General features: G+C 40.8%; 3 protein-coding genes across 3 annotated transcripts; all 3 read right to left on the bottom strand.

Annotated features, from left to right (window-relative positions):
- Nucleotides 1–5,283, bottom strand: LOC103519614 (the record flags this gene model as incomplete). Its single annotated transcript, XM_008484706.2, is given in 1 exon segment — nucleotides 1–5,283. A coding segment is annotated over 1 exon segment (4,896 nt), but the record flags the coding sequence as incomplete, so codon positions are not given.
- Nucleotides 5,284–6,214: 931 nt separating this feature from the next.
- On the bottom strand, nucleotides 6,215–11,431 carry LOC103519613. Its single transcript, XM_008484705.1, has one exon. It carries the CDS (start codon nucleotides 11,429–11,431, stop codon nucleotides 6,215–6,217), a length of 5,217 nt encoding a protein of 1,738 aa, XP_008482927.1.
- Nucleotides 11,432–12,553: 1,122 nt separating this feature from the next.
- Nucleotides 12,554–17,770, bottom strand: LOC103519612. The gene has a single exon (XM_008484704.1). The coding sequence runs from the start codon at nucleotides 17,768–17,770 to the stop codon at nucleotides 12,554–12,556; it is 5,217 nt and encodes a 1,738-aa protein (XP_008482926.1).
- Between the last annotated feature and the right edge of the window lie 608 nt (nucleotides 17,771–18,378).

Raw genomic sequence — 18,378 nt, 5'->3', positions numbered from 1 at the left:
AGCACTTAGCTGACATAATGGCCTCGAATTGAGCAAGGCCTCAATCTGAGTTAACACGGTTGTGAACTCTTCAAAAGTAAGAATTTGTAATCCTACTACACGCATGAGATGCGCCTTCATGGGACGCATCTGACTTTCCCATATCCCACCCATGTGTGGCGCATGAGGAGGAATGGTTTTCCACTGAATTCTGGAGATGTTGAGCTGTTCCATTAGTCGACTTTGATAGTCATTGGACACAAGTAGGTTGTACAACTCATCTAATGAATTCTTAGCACCTATAAAATTTGTTCCATTGTCGGAATACATCACTTGACAGCAACCACGACGGGATAGAAATCTCTTGAAACAATTGAGAAATGTTTCGGTTGACAAATCTGAGGCGAGTTCGATGTGAACTGCCTTGGTAGTTAAGCAAATGAAGAGGCAAACGTATGCCTTTCTACAACTTTTGATACCTCTACCCTTTGCCATAGTCACTGAGAACGGACCACAATAATCTACGCCTGTGTGGACGAAGGGTTTAGCACATTGTTGCACCCTGTATGTAGGTAGGTCCGCCATTTTGGCACTCACTGTATTGGGCTTTACCTTGAAACATGTGTTACACTTGTGAACACGCTTCTTTACCTCACTCCTACCAGAAAGGATCCAGTATCTCTGTCTCAACAATGATAACAGAAGGTAAGGACCTGTATGAAGATTCACTCTATGATAGTGATCTATGAGCAAGTTTACTACCTGATTGTTTTTAGGCAGCAAAATGGGGTGACACTGCTCATATCCTAGCTGGGAATTATTAAGTCGACCACCGACCCGGATGATTCCGTTGTGGAGGAAGGGGTTCAACTTACTCACCAGGGGAGAACATAATTCGCCTTTCTGGAGTGCACGAATATCACTAGCAAAATGTTTTTGCTGGACAGATTTGATGACTCTGTCTTCAGCAACCTGAAGGTCACTCAATTCGATTGCTGATTTTTGAGGCAAGAGGTGAACAAATCTAAGTATGTAAACTACACAACGTAGGAACTTCGTCCAAGAGGAAAATCTCAATGACAAGTTTCCAATCAAATCCTCAGCAGTGTTGGTGTTAACCAAGGCACAAGTAAGCTCACTTTTTCTTGCTTCAAGATGAGTGCTTGGATCACTAACTGAGTAATCTGATAATGACCACTGTTCCTGGGGTAGAGTTAACCAAGGAGGGCCGTCATAAAACAATCTATGCTGAACAAGTTCAGATGGTAAAAGACCTCTAGAAACACAATCCGCAGGATTCTCCTTGCCTGCAACGTGATACCACTGTTTGGGATCAACATTGTGTTGGATTTTCGACACACGATTAGCTACAAAAGGTGCCCAACGATGAGGAGAAGAATGAATCCAATCCAGGGCTACTGTGGAGTCCAAGAAACAAAGTACTTGACTCAAGTTCACTAGAGGAGAAAATGTTTTCACTACACTTTGCATGAGGTTGGACAGTAATAAGCCAGCACACAATTCTAATCTGGGGATAGATTCCGTCTTGAGCGGAGCAACTTTCGACTTACTACACACCAATCCAACTGTCACTTCACCTGATGGTGACACGGATCTACTGTATATGACCGCGGCATAAGCTTTCTCGGAAGCGTCTGCAAAACCTATAAGCAAAATGGAATGCGTACTAGATAAATATAGTGGACGTGGGATCTTCAACTGAGACAATTCACACAATTGACTCTGAAAGAGTTGCCACCTGTCACACATGTCGGTGGGTGGGGATTCATCCCAGTCTATTTTCTCCTTCCACAAGTCTGAAATGAGAAGTTTACAACACAGAATGGTAGGTTGTAAAAATCCTAACGGGTCAAAGATAGTGCTGATTGCACTCAAAACTGAACGTTTAGTACATGGTCTGTCTGACCAATTCACATTGAAATAGAAATAGTCATCTAGAGCTTGCCACTGCAGGCCTAAAATCTTTATAGTCATGTCGCTTTCAAAATTCACATGTGCAGACAAACGATTGTCTTCGGGAATGGACTGTAGTAATGGTTGGGAATTAGTAGACCACTTGACTAATTCAAAGCCACCTGACTGGCAAATGTTCACCATTTGAGTTTGTAACTCTTGTGCTTCACTTATGTTTTCTACTGAACACACAAAATCGTCCATATAGAAATTGGTACAAACCCTAGGGCTGGCAACTGGGTATTTCTCAGCCTCATCTATTGAGAGCTGTTTGAGAACGCGTTGACTAAGGTAAGGGGATGGTTTTACACCAAATACTACACGATTCAATTCATAAGTTTGAATAGGACCATCAGGAGTTGATCTCCACAAGATCCTCTGGTACTTATGATCGTCAGGATGCATCAGTACTTGACAGAACATTTTCTTAATATCTGCTGTCATGGCAATGGAGTGCATTCTAAACTGAAGTAAAATAGATAACAATTCAGTGTACAATTTCTCACCTGTGTAGAGAATATCATTAAGACTCTTTCCTGACGTTGTTTTACAACTTGCATCCATGACACAACGTACCTTGGTTGTGACCTTGTCAGGCCTGACCACAGCATGATGTGGTATGTAATAACCACCCTCTGACTCATCTGTGATGAGAGTCAGAAATCCCAAGTCAATAAACTCTTGAATAGCTGCATGATATTTGTCATGCAAGTCCTCACATGTTGATAATTTTTTCTCAAGAGAGAGAAACCTACGTCTAGCTATCTCTTTGGAGTTGCCTAGCACAGAGGGAGGCTCACAAAAGGGGAGCCTAACACAATAGCGACCAGATGTGTCGCGTGAGTGAGTCAATTGGAAGAACTCCTCACAGATTTTGTCATCCTGATTCAAATATTGAGGTTGTGGCACCTCTTCTAATTCAAAGAACTTACTTAATGTTGTCTCCAATAATGGCTGCTCAAGAAAGCCACAAAAGGGCTCAGGTACACTGTGAGCTAATATAGGGACACTACCCATGACAACATAGCCTAGACTAGTCCTGATAGCTATGGGAGCCTGAGCTGAACCCGTCACCTTGCCTGACTCGAGAACCTGAGCAAATAAGTTTGCACCTATGATACCATGCACCACACCTGGCTTATGGAACTCAGTGTCTGCCAGGGGCAAGCCTGTGAGATGTGTGAGATGCTTGGTGTCTAACGCACATGATGGTATCTTGTCCAAAATTTGACTGACAACATAAGCTTCTGTTGAGTATTTGACATTGTTTGTCAAATGCGAAGTAAAAGTGAAACTAGTTGTACCTTTGACAGCACTAGTACTGCCACAAATTCCTTTGACGGAGGCAGGCACCTTACTAACCACTAAACCTAACTCTCTGGCTGCTGCCTGGGAGAGAAATTGAGATTGACTCCCACTATCTAATAACATTCTCATGGAATGAATTTGACCCACATGATCAAAAATGTTTACCTTGACAGTACCTAATAGCACTGTGGTTTCCACTACACCACTGCTCTCTGTCGAGTGGGTGCACATTGATAAGGTTGAAGGTTGAGAAGTCTCCACACGAGAATTACCCTCACCTGTCCCATTGGAATGGGGATCACAAGCATTGGATGCTGAACTATGAACCACACCACTGTTTCTGAAAACATTAGGATTAGGTTGACTATCAAAATGTAACAAGGAATTGTGTCTCATGTTACACTTACCACAATTTGTTTTGAGTCTACAGTCTTGGAGTCTGTGTTTTGGACTCAAACAATTAAAACATATGCCCTGAGATTTGACAAAACTATGGCGTTGTGTCACTGGACTATGCTTGAATTTCTCACACATGTACAAGGGATGCTTTTGTTTGTTACAAAATAAACATGCATTGAATGTATGAGTCACACTATGACTAGGTTTGTCATTCACAATAAAGGAATGTGTTACCTTTGGCTTGCTATACGAGGTACCTGATTTGGGACCGCTAGAAAAACTAGACCCTTGGATGCCTCGTAGCACCTTCACATGGTCTTTCACAAATGATAAAAGATTGTCGAATGTAGGTATAGGAATATCCTTAGAACACAATTGATATTGCCTTGCTGTCTCACTGTCTAATTTAGAGGCACCTATGTAACCTAGCATGAAGCCTGAGAGATCTCTAATGTTGAGGGTTTGAAGTCCCTTTACAGCTGCACAATACTTATCTAAGAAATTGTTAAGTTGGTCCACTGTTTCTCCCTTGAGGGGTTTGAAACTCAATAACTGATCTATGTAATAAGAAGCTAATGTACGTTGATCATTATACCGGTCAACGAGTGAGTCATAGATACACTGATAATTGTCCCCAGTGGCAGGTGTACCTGAAATCATGGACAAAGCCTTACCACTCAACTTGCTAACCAAGTACTGAACCTTCTGATCATTGGTCAGTGTGGCATTGTTGTGTATCATGGACTTGAAACTCTGAAAGAAAACTTCCCATTGAAACAAATTCTCACCATCAAACATGGGTAAATCTAGGGTTGGTAATTTTACCTTGGGAGATTCAACTACAGAACTAGAAGTTGGTTTGTCCTTTAATTTGTCCTGTATGGACTGAACATGCCCTAGAATTTCCAAAAATGACTCCACACTTTTGAAGTCTGGTGTATACTTGTCAGGGTCAAGTTCCATACTAGCGGAGTTAATTTCACTCACCGTTTCAACAAATGCTTGTCTCACATAATCCAAATTTTGACATTTGGCTTTGAATGCCTTTTGAGAGGTTGCATCTTTCAAACCAGTTCTCTCATTGTACAGTGTTTGCACATATGAGAAGTATGACTCACGTTTAGCAATCAAACATTTCAACTTAGCCTCCAGTTTGGTACTCATGGCTGAATAATAAAAGCACAATGTAATTTGAACAAGAAAAATCAACAAAATCAAAATAATTTTAAAAAGCATGGACCTAACCTCAAAACCCACCTGCACTCAACTGACCTCTTGGTGAGGATAAATCACAATAAAATTGAACTAAAATTCATAATTAACCACAAGAAACACAGATTTCAATGTTTGAAATCAAATATCATTGTTTGATATTGGCTTTGGCATTTTTCCACTTGAACTACAAGCACTTGTTGCACTTGAGTCCACTGAACCATGTGGAGGTTCATTTGCACAATGGGTGTGCATCATTCACAAAATCACAAAGAAAAATACAAATACATATCAAATTGTTGAAAGCAAATTCCCACACACTTGAATTCTTGAATTCAGATATCCACGGCCTGATGGACCAAAAAATGGATGATTTAAATTGCAAAGGAGGTCGCTGGAGTTTTTGCTCTATAAAAATCGGAGTGGGTCTGATAACACAAAGAATAGGAATTTTATGATTACCTGGTTTGGGTGGTAAGTTCAACTTTTTAATAGGTACTTATATTCTGACGTGAAGGTGAAAACGGGATGGAAGAGAGAGGATGGAGCAAGACTTCAGCACGAATCTAGATGGAGTTTGCAATGCGAACTTTTGATTCTATTTGAAGAGCTTTCAATCACGCAAGAAAAATGGTGTGGCACTGGACAATGACTGACTGGAAACGAGAAGAAGCCACAAAAAAAAACATGGGTTTTTGTTTTGTTGTTATCAACGAGAAAATACTTTTTTTTCCTCGTTTGCAATAATCAAACAGCTGATTTTGTAAAATATGTGAGTGGCGCGAATTCAAAAATATAATAATTCACTCACCCCCCCACAGTTCTCTGGTAAACGAATGTGTTATCAATCTACGACCAGAACAACGAGCTTAATGACTTAGTGTACAAACATCTTAACAACACCAGGTCACATGGTCCAGTATTAGCTCAAGATGGATACAGCGATACAAACATTAATCACGAGTATAGTAATGGCAACATAACAACAAGACCAAGATGCACAAAGGGAATAATAGCAGAAATCTTATGGTGCATGTAAAGTGATTTAACAGATTCACGATGAGTCGAAGTCGCTATTTGTCAAACACTCAAAACACCGCATAAGGATAAATTCAGTTTATTCCATTAAATATGCCATACACCTTTTTGATATAAAACATCTTTATGGAAAGAGTAAAACGATCCCCTAAAAATAAAAGGAAAACTAAAAACTGACGCTTCAAAATAATAAATGGGAACTACTTGATGTAGTAAAACAACACTAGAAATAACAAAAGGAAAAAATGAATGAATGCCATCACCAAAACACAAAAATGATAATTGTAAGAAATTATCAATCAAATTACTGGGACGGGAGTGGGCACAGTTTTACCACAGGTCGCTTCAGGCAGCCGCCTTTCGTCTTGACCAAAACCGTACGGATTACTCCGTCCTTACCAGGATATACTTCCTGGACCACACCAAGAGGCCAGCTCAGCACAGGTGAATTATCCTGTACAATAATCACAACATCACCCACCTTGACGGGATGTTGATCAGAGTTCCACTTTTCTCTACTTTGCAGTTGGTGCAGATATTCCTGCGTCCAACGCTTCCAATAACATTGAACCAACTGGTCAAGCAGTTGATGTCGACTCACATGACTGAGGGTACTAACGTCTTCAGCAGGTAACCACTTGAGTGGCTCCGAATGAAGAAAATGAGCTGGTGTCAATACTGACAATGTATCTGGGTCAGCACTTAGCTGACATAATGGCCTCGAATTGAGCAAGGCCTCAATCTGAGTTAACACGGTTGTGAACTCTTCAAAAGTAAGAATTTGTAATCCTACTACACGCATGAGATGCGCCTTCATGGGACGCATCTGACTTTCCCATATCCCACCCATGTGTGGCGCATGAGGAGGAATGGTTTTCCACTGAATTCTGGAGATGTTGAGCTGTTCCATTAGTCGACTTTGATAGTCATTGGACACAAGTAGGTTGTACAACTCATCTAATGAATTCTTAGCACCTATAAAATTTGTTCCATTGTCGGAATACATCACTTGACAGCAACCACGACGGGATAGAAATCTCTTGAAACAATTGAGAAATGTTTCGGTTGACAAATCTGAGGCGAGTTCGATGTGAACTGCCTTGGTAGTTAAGCAAATGAAGAGGCAAACGTATGCCTTTCTACAACTTTTGATACCTCTACCCTTTGCCATAGTCACTGAGAACGGACCACAATAATCTACGCCTGTGTGGACGAAGGGTTTAGCACATTGTTGCACCCTGTATGTAGGTAGGTCCGCCATTTTGGCACTCACTGTATTGGGCTTTACCTTGAAACATGTGTTACACTTGTGAACACGCTTCTTTACCTCACTCCTACCAGAAAGGATCCAGTATCTCTGTCTCAACAATGATAACAGAAGGTAAGGACCTGTATGAAGATTCACTCTATGATAGTGATCTATGAGCAAGTTTACTACCTGATTGTTTTTAGGCAGCAAAATGGGGTGACACTGCTCATATCCTAGCTGGGAATTATTAAGTCGACCACCGACCCGGATGATTCCGTTGTGGAGGAAGGGGTTCAACTTACTCACCAGGGGAGAACATAATTCGCCTTTCTGGAGTGCACGAATATCACTAGCAAAATGTTTTTGCTGGACAGATTTGATGACTCTGTCTTCAGCAACCTGAAGGTCACTCAATTCGATTGCTGATTTTTGAGGCAAGAGGTGAACAAATCTAAGTATGTAAACTACACAACGTAGGAACTTCGTCCAAGAGGAAAATCTCAATGACAAGTTTCCAATCAAATCCTCAGCAGTGTTGGTGTTAACCAAGGCACAAGTAAGCTCACTTTTTCTTGCTTCAAGATGAGTGCTTGGATCACTAACTGAGTAATCTGATAATGACCACTGTTCCTGGGGTAGAGTTAACCAAGGAGGGCCGTCATAAAACAATCTATGCTGAACAAGTTCAGATGGTAAAAGACCTCTAGAAACACAATCCGCAGGATTCTCCTTGCCTGCAACGTGATACCACTGTTTGGGATCAACATTGTGTTGGATTTTCGACACACGATTAGCTACAAAAGGAGCCCAACGATGAGGAGAAGAATGAATCCAATCCAGGGCTACTGTGGAGTCCAAGAAACAAAGTACTTGACTCAAGTTCACTAGAGGAGAAAATGTTTTCACTACACTTTGCATGAGGTTGGACAGTAATAAGCCAGCACACAATTCTAATCTGGGGATGGATTCCGTCTTGAGCGGAGCAACTTTCGACTTACTACACACCAATCCAACTGTCACTTCACCTGATGGTGACACGGATCTACTGTATATGACCGCGGCATAAGCTTTCTCGGAAGCGTCTGCAAAACCTATAAGCAAAATGGAATGCGTACTAGATAAATATAGTGGACGTGGGATCTTCAACTGAGACAATTCACACAATTGACTCTGAAAGAGTTGCCACCTGTCACACATGTCGGTGGGTGGGGATTCATCCCAGTCTATTTTCTCCTTCCACAAGTCTGAAATGAGAAGTTTACAACACAGAATGGTAGGTTGTAAAAATCCTAACGGGTCAAAGATAGTGCTGATTGCACTCAAAACTGAACGTTTAGTACATGGTCTGTCTGACCAATTCACATTGAAATAGAAATAGTCATCTAGAGCTTGCCACTGCAGGCCTAAAATCTTTATAGTCATGTCGCTTTCAAAATTCACATGTGCAGACAAACGATTGTCTTCGGGAATGGACTGTAGTAATGGTTGGGAATTAGTAGACCACTTGACTAATTCAAAGCCACCTGACTGGCAAATGTTCACCATTTGAGTTTGTAACTCTTGTGCTTCACTTATGTTTTCTACTGAACACACAAAATCGTCCATATAGAAATTGGTACAAACCCTAGGGCTGGCAACTGGGTATTTCTCAGCCTCATCTATTGAGAGCTGTTTGAGAACGCGTTGACTAAGGTAAGGGGATGGTTTTACACCAAATACTACACGATTCAATTCATAAGTTTGAATAGGACCATCAGGAGTTGATCTCCACAAGATCCTCTGGTACTTATGATCGTCAGGATGCATCAGTACTTGACAGAACATTTTCTTAATATCTGCTGTCATGGCAATGGAGTGCATTCTAAACTGAAGTAAAATAGATAACAATTCAGTGTACAATTTCTCACCTGTGTAGAGAATATCATTAAGACTCTTTCCTGACGTTGTTTTACAACTTGCATCCATGACACAACGTACCTTGGTTGTGACCTTGTCAGGCCTGACCACAGCATGATGTGGTATGTAATAACCACCCTCTGACTCATCTGTGATGAGAGTCAGAAATCCCAAGTCAATAAACTCTTGAATAGCTGCATGATATTTGTCATGCAAGTCCTCACATGTTGATAATTTTTTCTCAAGAGAGAGAAACCTACGTCTAGCTATCTCTTTGGAGTTGCCTAGCACAGAGGGAGGCTCACAAAAGGGGAGCCTAACACAATAGCGACCAGATGTGTCGCGTGAGTGAGTCAATTGGAAGAACTCCTCACAGATTTTGTCATCCTGATTCAAATATTGAGGTTGTGGCACCTCTTCTAATTCAAAGAACTTACTTAATGTTGTCTCCAATAATGGCTGCTCAAGAAAGCCACAAAAGGGCTCAGGTACACTGTGAGCTAATATAGGGACACTACCCATGACAACATAGCCTAGACTAGTCCTGATAGCTATGGGAGCCTGAGCTGAACCCGTCACCTTGCCTGACTCGAGAACCTGAGCAAATAAGTTTGCACCTATGATACCATGCACCACACCTGGCTTATGGAACTCAGTGTCTGCCAGGGGCAAGCCTGTGAGATGTGTGAGATGCTTGGTGTCTAACGCACATGATGGTATCTTGTCCAAAATTTGACTGACAACATAAGCTTCTGTTGAGTATTTGACATTGTTTGTCAAATGTGAAGTAAAAGTGAAACTAGTTGTACCTTTGACAGCACTAGTACTGCCACAAATTCCTTTGACGGAGGCAGGCACCTTACTAACCACTAAACCTAACTCTCTGGCTGCTGCCTGGGAGAGAAATTGAGATTGACTCCCACTATCTAATAACATTCTCATGGAATGAATTTGACCCACATGATCAAAAATGTTTACCTTGACAGTACCTAATAGCACTGTGGTTTCCACTACACCACTGCTCTCTGTCGAGTGGGTGCACATTGATAAGGTTGAAGGTTGAGAAGTCTCCACACGAGAATTACCCTCACCTGTCCCATTGGAATGGGGATCACAAGCATTGGATGCTGAACTATGAACCACACCACTGTTTCTGAAAACATTAGGATTAGGTTGACTATCAAAATGTAACAAGGAATTGTGTCTCATGTTACACTTACCACAATTTGTTTTGAGTCTACAGTCTTGGAGTCTGTGTTTTGGACTCAAACAATTAAAACATATGCCCTGAGATTTGACAAAACTATGGCGTTGTGTCACTGGACTATGCTTGAATTTCTCACACATGTACAAGGGATGCTTTTGTTTGTTACAAAATAAACATGCATTGAATGTATGAGTCACACTATGACTAGGTTTGTCATTCACAATAAAGGAATGTGTTACCTTTGGCTTGCTATACGAGGTACCTGATTTGGGACCGCTAGAAAAACTAGACCCTTGGATGCCTCGTAGCACCTTCACATGGTCTTTCACAAATGATAAAAGATTGTCGAATGTAGGTATAGGAATATCCTTAGAACACAATTGATATTGCCTTGCTGTCTCACTGTCTAATTTAGAGGCACCTATGTAACCTAGCATGAAGCCTGAGAGATCTCTAATGTTGAGGGTTTGAAGTCCCTTTACAGCTGCACAATACTTATCTAAGAAATTGTTAAGTTGGTCCACTGTTTCTCCCTTGAGGGGTTTGAAACTCAATAACTGATCTATGTAATAAGAAGCTAATGTACGTTGATCATTATACCGGTCAACGAGTGAGTCATAGATACACTGATAATTGTCCCCAGTGGCAGGTGTACCTGAAATCATGGACAAAGCCTTACCACTCAACTTGCTAACCAAGTACTGAACCTTCTGATCATTGGTCAGTGTGGCATTGTTGTGTATCATGGACTTGAAACTCTGAAAGAAAACTTCCCATTGAAACAAATTCTCACCATCAAACATGGGTAAATCTAGGGTTGGTAATTTTACCTTGGGAGATTCAACTACAGAACTAGAAGTTGGTTTGTCCTTTAATTTGTCCTGTATGGACTGAACATGCCCTAGAATTTCCAAAAATGACTCCACACTTTTGAAGTCTGGTGTATACTTGTCAGGGTCAAGTTCCATACTAGCGGAGTTAATTTCACTCACCGTTTCAACAAATGCTTGTCTCACATAATCCAAATTTTGACATTTGGCTTTGAATGCCTTTTGAGAGGTTGCATCTTTCAAACCAGTTCTCTCATTGTACAGTGTTTGCACATATGAGAAGTATGACTCACGTTTAGCAATCAAACATTTCAACTTAGCCTCCAGTTTGGTACTCATGGCTGAATAATAAAAGCACAATGTAATTTGAACAAGAAAAATCAACAAAATCAAAATAATTTTAAAAAGCATGGACCTAACCTCAAAACCCACCTGCACTCAACTGACCTCTTGGTGAGGATAAATCACAATAAAATTGAACTAAAATTCATAATTAACCACAAGAAACACAGATTTCAATGTTTGAAATCAAATATCATTGTTTGATATTGGCTTTGGCATTTTTCCACTTGAACTACAAGCACTTGTTGCACTTGAGTCCACTGAACCATGTGGAGGTTCATTTGCACAATGGGTGTGCATCATTCACAAAATCACAAAGAAAAATACAAATACATATCAAATTGTTGAAAGCAAATTCCCACACACTTGAATTCTTGAATTCAGATATCCACGGCCTGATGGACCAAAAAATGGATGATTTAAATTGCAAAGGAGGTCGCTGGAGTTTTTGCTCTATAAAAATGAAGTGTCTGATAAACACAAAAGAATAGGGAATTTTATGCTTACCTGGTTGGTGGTAAGTTCAACTTTTTAATAGGGTACTTATCTGACTGAAGTGAAAAACGGGATAGGAAGAGAGAGGGATGGAGAAGGACTTCAGCCCAATCTGATGGAGTTCTATGGGCGAACCTTGGCTATTTGAAGAGCTTTTTCAATCACGCAAGAAAATGGTGTGCACTGGACAATGACTTGAACGAGAAGAAGCCAAAAAAAAAAAAGATGGGTTTTTTGTTTGTTGTTATCAACGAGAAAATATTTTTTCCTCGTTGAAATAATCAGTCAGGCTGATTTTAAAATACGTGAGTGGCGCGAATTCAAAAATAAATATTCACGCACCAAGTGGTAACAATTGTTCAACCACGATAAAGGGGCATTAACTATTGACAAAAAATAAAGGTCCAAAAGCCTATCAAATTATGTAAACAGAAATAGAAATATCGCAGATATCATATAAACGATCCCCTAAAAATAAAAGGAAAACTAAAAACTGACGCTTCAAAATAATAAATGGGAACTACTTGATGTAGTAAAACAACACTAGAAATAACAAAAGGAAAAAATGAATGAATGCCATCACCAAAACACAAAAATGATAATTGTAAGAAATTATCAATCAAATTACTGGGACGGGAGTGGGCACAGTTTTACCACAGGTCGCTTCAGGCAGCCGCCTTTCGTCTTGACCAAAACCGTACGGATTACTCCGTCCTTACCAGGATATACTTCCTGGACCACACCAAGAGGCCAGCTCAGCACAGGTGAATTATCCTGTACAATAATCACAACATCACCCACCTTGACGGGATGTTGATCAGAGTTCCACTTTTCTCTACTTTGCAGTTGGTGCAGATATTCCTGCGTCCAACGCTTCCAATAACATTGAACCAACTGGTCAAGCAGTTGATGTCGACTCACATGACTGAGGGTACTAACGTCTTCAGCAGGTAACCACTTGAGTGGCTCCGAATGAAGAAAATGAGCTGGTGTCAATACTGACAATGTATCTGGGTCAGCACTTAGCTGACATAATGGCCTCGAATTGAGCAAGGCCTCAATCTGAGTTAACACGGTTGTGAACTCTTCAAAAGTAAGAATTTGTAATCCTACTACACGCATGAGATGCGCCTTCATGGGACGCATCTGACTTTCCCATATCCCACCCATGTGTGGCGCATGAGGAGGAATGGTTTTCCACTGAATTCTGGAGATGTTGAGCTGTTCCATTAGTCGACTTTGATAGTCATTGGACACAAGTAGGTTGTACAACTCATCTAATGAATTCTTAGCACCTATAAAATTTGTTCCATTGTCGGAATACATCACTTGACAGCAACCACGACGGGATAGAAATCTCTTGAAACAATTGAGAAATGTTTCGGTTGACAAATCTGAGGCGAGTTCGATGTGAACTGCCTTGGTAGTTAAGCAAATGAAGAGGCAAACGTATGCCTTTCTACAACTTTTGATACCTCTACCCTTTGCCATAGTCACTGAGAACGGACCACAATAATCTACGCCTGTGTGGACGAAGGGTTTAGCACATTGTTGCACCCTGTATGTAGGTAGGTCCGCCATTTTGGCACTCACTGTATTGGGCTTTACCTTGAAACATGTGTTACACTTGTGAACACGCTTCTTTACCTCACTCCTACCAGAAAGGATCCAGTATCTCTGTCTCAACAATGATAACAGAAGGTAAGGACCTGTATGAAGATTCACTCTATGATAGTGATCTATGAGCAAGTTTACTACCTGATTGTTTTTAGGCAGCAAAATGGGGTGACACTGCTCATATCCTAGCTGGGAATTATTAAGTCGACCACCGACCCGGATGATTCCGTTGTGGAGGAAGGGGTTCAACTTACTCACCAGGGGAGAACATAATTCGCCTTTCTGGAGTGCACGAATATCACTAGCAAAATGTTTTTGCTGGACAGATTTGATGACTCTGTCTTCAGCAACCTGAAGGTCACTCAATTCGATTGCTGATTTTTGAGGCAAGAGGTGAACAAATCTAAGTATGTAAACTACACAACGTAGGAACTTCGTCCAAGAGGAAAATCTCAATGACAAGTTTCCAATCAAATCCTCAGCAGTGTTGGTGTTAACCAAGGCACAAGTAAGCTCACTTTTTCTTGCTTCAAGATGAGTGCTTGGATCACTAACTGAGTAATCTGATAATGACCACTGTTCCTGGGGTAGAGTTAACCAAGGAGGGCCGTCATAAAACAATCTATGCTGAACAAGTTCAGATGGTAAAAGACCTCTAGAAACACAATCCGCAGGATTCTCCTTGCCTGCAACGTGATACCACTGTTTGGGATCAACATTGTGTTGGATTTTCGACACACGATTAGCTACAAAAGGTGCCCAACGATGAGGAGAAGAATGAATCCAATCCAGGGCTACTGTGGAGTCCAAGAAACAAAGTACTTGACTCAAGTTCACTAGAGGAGAAAATGTTTTCACTACACTTTGCATGAGGTTGGACAGTAATAAGCCAGCACACAATTCTAATCTGGGGATAGATTCCGTCTTGAGCGGAGCAACTTTCGACTTACTACACACCAATCCAACTGTCACTTCACCTGATGGTGACACGGATCTACTGTATATGACCGCGGCATAAGCTTTCTCGGAAGCGTCTGCAAAACCTATAAGCAAAATGGAATGCGTACTAGATAAATATAGTGGACGTGGGATCTTCAACTGAGACAATTCACACAATTGACTCTGAAAGAGTTGCCACCTGTCACACATGTCGGTGGGTGGGGATTCATCCCAGTCTATTTTCTCCTTCCACAAGTCTGAAATGAGAAGTTTACAACACAGAATGGTAGGTTGTAAAAATCCTAACGGGTCAAAGATAGTGCTGATTGCACTCAAAACTGAACGTTTAGTACATGGTCTGTCTGACCAATTCACATTGAAATAGAAATAGTCATCTAGAGCTTGCCACTGCAGGCCTAAAATCTTTATAGTCATGTCGCTTTCAAAATTCACATGTGCAGACAAACGATTGTCTTCGGGAATGGACTGTAGTAATGGTTGGGAATTAGTAGACCACTTGACTAATTCAAAGCCACCTGACTGGCAAATGTTCACCATTTGAGTTTGTAACTCTTGTGCTTCACTTATGTTTTCTACTGAACACACAAAATCGTCCATATAGAAATTGGTACAAACCCTAGGGCTGGCAACTGGGTATTTCTCAGCCTCATCTATTGAGAGCTGTTTGAGAACGCGTTGACTAAGGTAAGGGGATGGTTTTACACCAAATACTACACGATTCAATTCATAATTTTGAATAGGACCATCAGGAGTTGATCTCCACAAGATCCTCTGGTACTTATGATCGTCAGGATGCATCAGTACTTGACAGAACATTTTCTTAATATCTGCTGTCATGGCAATGGAGTGCATTCTAAACTGAAGTAAAATGGATAACAATTCAGTGTACAATTTCTCACCTGTGTAGAGAATATCATTAAGACTCTTTCCTGACGTTGTTTTACAACTTGCATCCATGACACAACGTACCTTGGTTGTGACCTTGTCAGGCCTGACCACAGCATGATGTGGTATGTAATAACCACCCTCTGACTCATCTGTGATGAGAGTCAGAAATCCCAAGTCAATAAACTCTTGAATAGCTGCATGATATTTGTCATGCAAGTCCTCACATGTTGATAATTTTTTCTCAAGAGAGAGAAACCTACGTCTAGCTATCTCTTTGGAGTTGCCTAGCACAGAGGGAGGCTCACAAAAGGGGAGCCTAACACAATAGCGACCAGATGTGTCGCGTGAGTGAGTCAATTGGAAGAACTCCTCACAGATTTTGTCATCCTGATTCAAATATTGAGGTTGTGGCACCTCTTCTAATTCAAAGAACTTACTTAATGTTGTCTCCAATAATGGCTGCTCAAGAAAGCCACAAAAGGGCTCAGGTACACTGTGAGCTAATATAGGGACACTACCCATGACAACATAGCCTAGACTAGTCCTGATAGCTATGGGAGCCTGAGCTGAACCTGTCACTTTGCCTGACTCGAGAACCTGAGCAAATAAGTTTGCACCTATGATACCATGCACCACACCTGGCTTATGGAACTCAGTGTCTGCCAGGGGCAAGCCTGTGAGATGTGTGAGATGCTTGGTGTCTAACGCACATGATGGTATCTTGTCCAAAATTTGACTGACAACATAAGCTTCTGTTGAGTATTTGACATTGTTTGTCAAATGTGAAGTAAAGGTGAAACTAGTTGTACCTTTGACAGCACTAGTACTGCCACAAATTCCTTTGACGGAGGCAGGCACCTTACTAACCACTAAACCTAACTCTCTGGCTGCTGCCTGGGAGAGAAATTGAGATTGACTCCCACTATCTAATAACATTCTCATGGAATGAATTTGACCCACATGATCAAAAATGTTTACCTTGACAGTACCTAATAGCACTGTGGTTTCCACTACACCACTGCTCTCTGTCGAGTGGGTGCACATTGATAAGGTTGAAGGTTGAGAAGTCTCCACACGAGAATTACCCTCACCTGTCCCATTGGAATGGGGATCACAAGCATTGGATGCTGAACTATGAACCACACCACTGTTTCTGAAAACATTAGGATTAGGTTGACTATCAAAATGTAACAAGGAATTGTGTCTCATGTTACACTTACTACAATTTGTTTTGAGTCTACAGTCTTGGAGTCTGTGTTTTGGACTCAAACAATTAAAACATATGCCCTGAGATTTGACAAAACTATGGCGTTGTGTCACTGGACTATGCTTGAATTTCTCACACATGTACAAGGGATGCTTTTGTTTGTTACAAAATAAACATGCATTGAATGTATGAGTCACACTATGACTAGGTTTGTCATTCACAATAAAGGAATGTGTTACCTTTGGCTTGCTATACGAGGTACCTGATTTGGGACCGCTAGAAAAACTAGACCCTTGGATGCCTCGTAGCACCTTCACATGGTCTTTCACAAATGATAAAAGATTGTCGAATGTAGGTATAGGAATATCCTTAGAACACAATTGATATTGCCTTGCTGTCTCACTGTCTAATTTAGAGGCACCTATGTAACCTAGCATGAAGCCTGAGAGATCTCTAATGTTGAGGGTTTGAAGTCCCTTTACAGCTGCACAATACTTATCTAAGAAATTGTTAAGTTGGTCCACTGTTTCTCCCTTGAGGGGTTTGAAACTCAATAACTGATCTATGTAATAAGAAGCTAATGTACGTTGATCATTATACCGGTCAACGAGTGAGTCATAGATACACTGATAATTGTCCCCAGTGGCAGGTGTACCTGAAATCATGGACAAAGCCTTACCACTCAACTTGCTAACCAAGTACTGAACCTTCTGATCATTGGTCAGTGTGGCATTGTTGTGTATCATGGACTTGAAACTCTGAAAGAAAACTTCCCATTGAAACAAATTCTCACCATCAAACATGGGTAAATCTAGGGTTGGTAATTTTACCTTGGGAGATTCAACTACAGAACTAGAAGTTGGTTTGTCCTTTAATTTGTCCTGTATGGACTGAACATGCCCTAGAATTTCCAAAAATGACTCCACACTTTTGAAGTCTGGTGTATACTTGTCAGGGTCAAGTTCCATACTAGCGGAGTTAATTTCACTCACCGTTTCAACAAATGCTTGTCTCACATAATCCAAATTTTGACATTTGGCTTTGAATGCCTTTTGAGAGGTTGCATCTTTCAAACCAGTTCTCTCATTGTACAGTGTTTGCACATATGAGAAGTATGACTCACGTTTAGCAATCAAACATTTCAACTTAGCCTCCAGTTTGGTACTCATGGCTGAATAATAAAAGCACAATGTAATTTGAACAAGAAAAATCAACAAAATCAAAATAATTTTAAAAAGCATGGACCTAACCTCAAAACCCACCTGCACTCAACTGACCTCTTGGTGAGGATAAATCACAATAAAATTGAACTAAAATTCATAATTAACCACAAGAAACACAGATTTCAATGTTTGAAATCAAATATCATTGTTTGATATTGGCTTTGGCATTTTTCCACTTGAACTACAAGCACTTGTTGCACTTGAGTCCACTGAACCATGTGGAGGTTCATTTGCACAATGGGTGTGCATCATTCACAAAATCACAAAGAAAAATACAAATACATATCAAATTGTTGAAAGCAAATTCCCACACACTTGAATTCTTGAATTCAGATATCCACGGCCTGATGGACCAAAAAATGGATGATTTAAATTGCAAAGGAGGTCGCTGGAGTTTTTGCTCTATAAAAAATGAAGCGGGGATGCACTCACCCATGTGTGCAAATGAACCGTGCGCAGCGATGTGTCGCGTGTGGACTCAAGATGCAACAAGTGGCTTGTAGTTCACGTGGGAAATAATGCAATAGGGCAATATCAAAAGACAATGAGTATTT

Source organism: Diaphorina citri, unplaced genomic scaffold (assembly GCF_000475195.1).
Source record: "Diaphorina citri unplaced genomic scaffold, Diaci psyllid genome assembly version 1.1 scaffold2836, whole genome shotgun sequence".
NCBI classification, from domain to species: Eukaryota; Metazoa; Arthropoda; class Insecta; order Hemiptera; family Psyllidae; genus Diaphorina; species Diaphorina citri.
The sequence above is the reverse complement of the archived record's forward strand: the minus strand, read 5'-3'. Positions and strand labels throughout refer to the sequence as shown.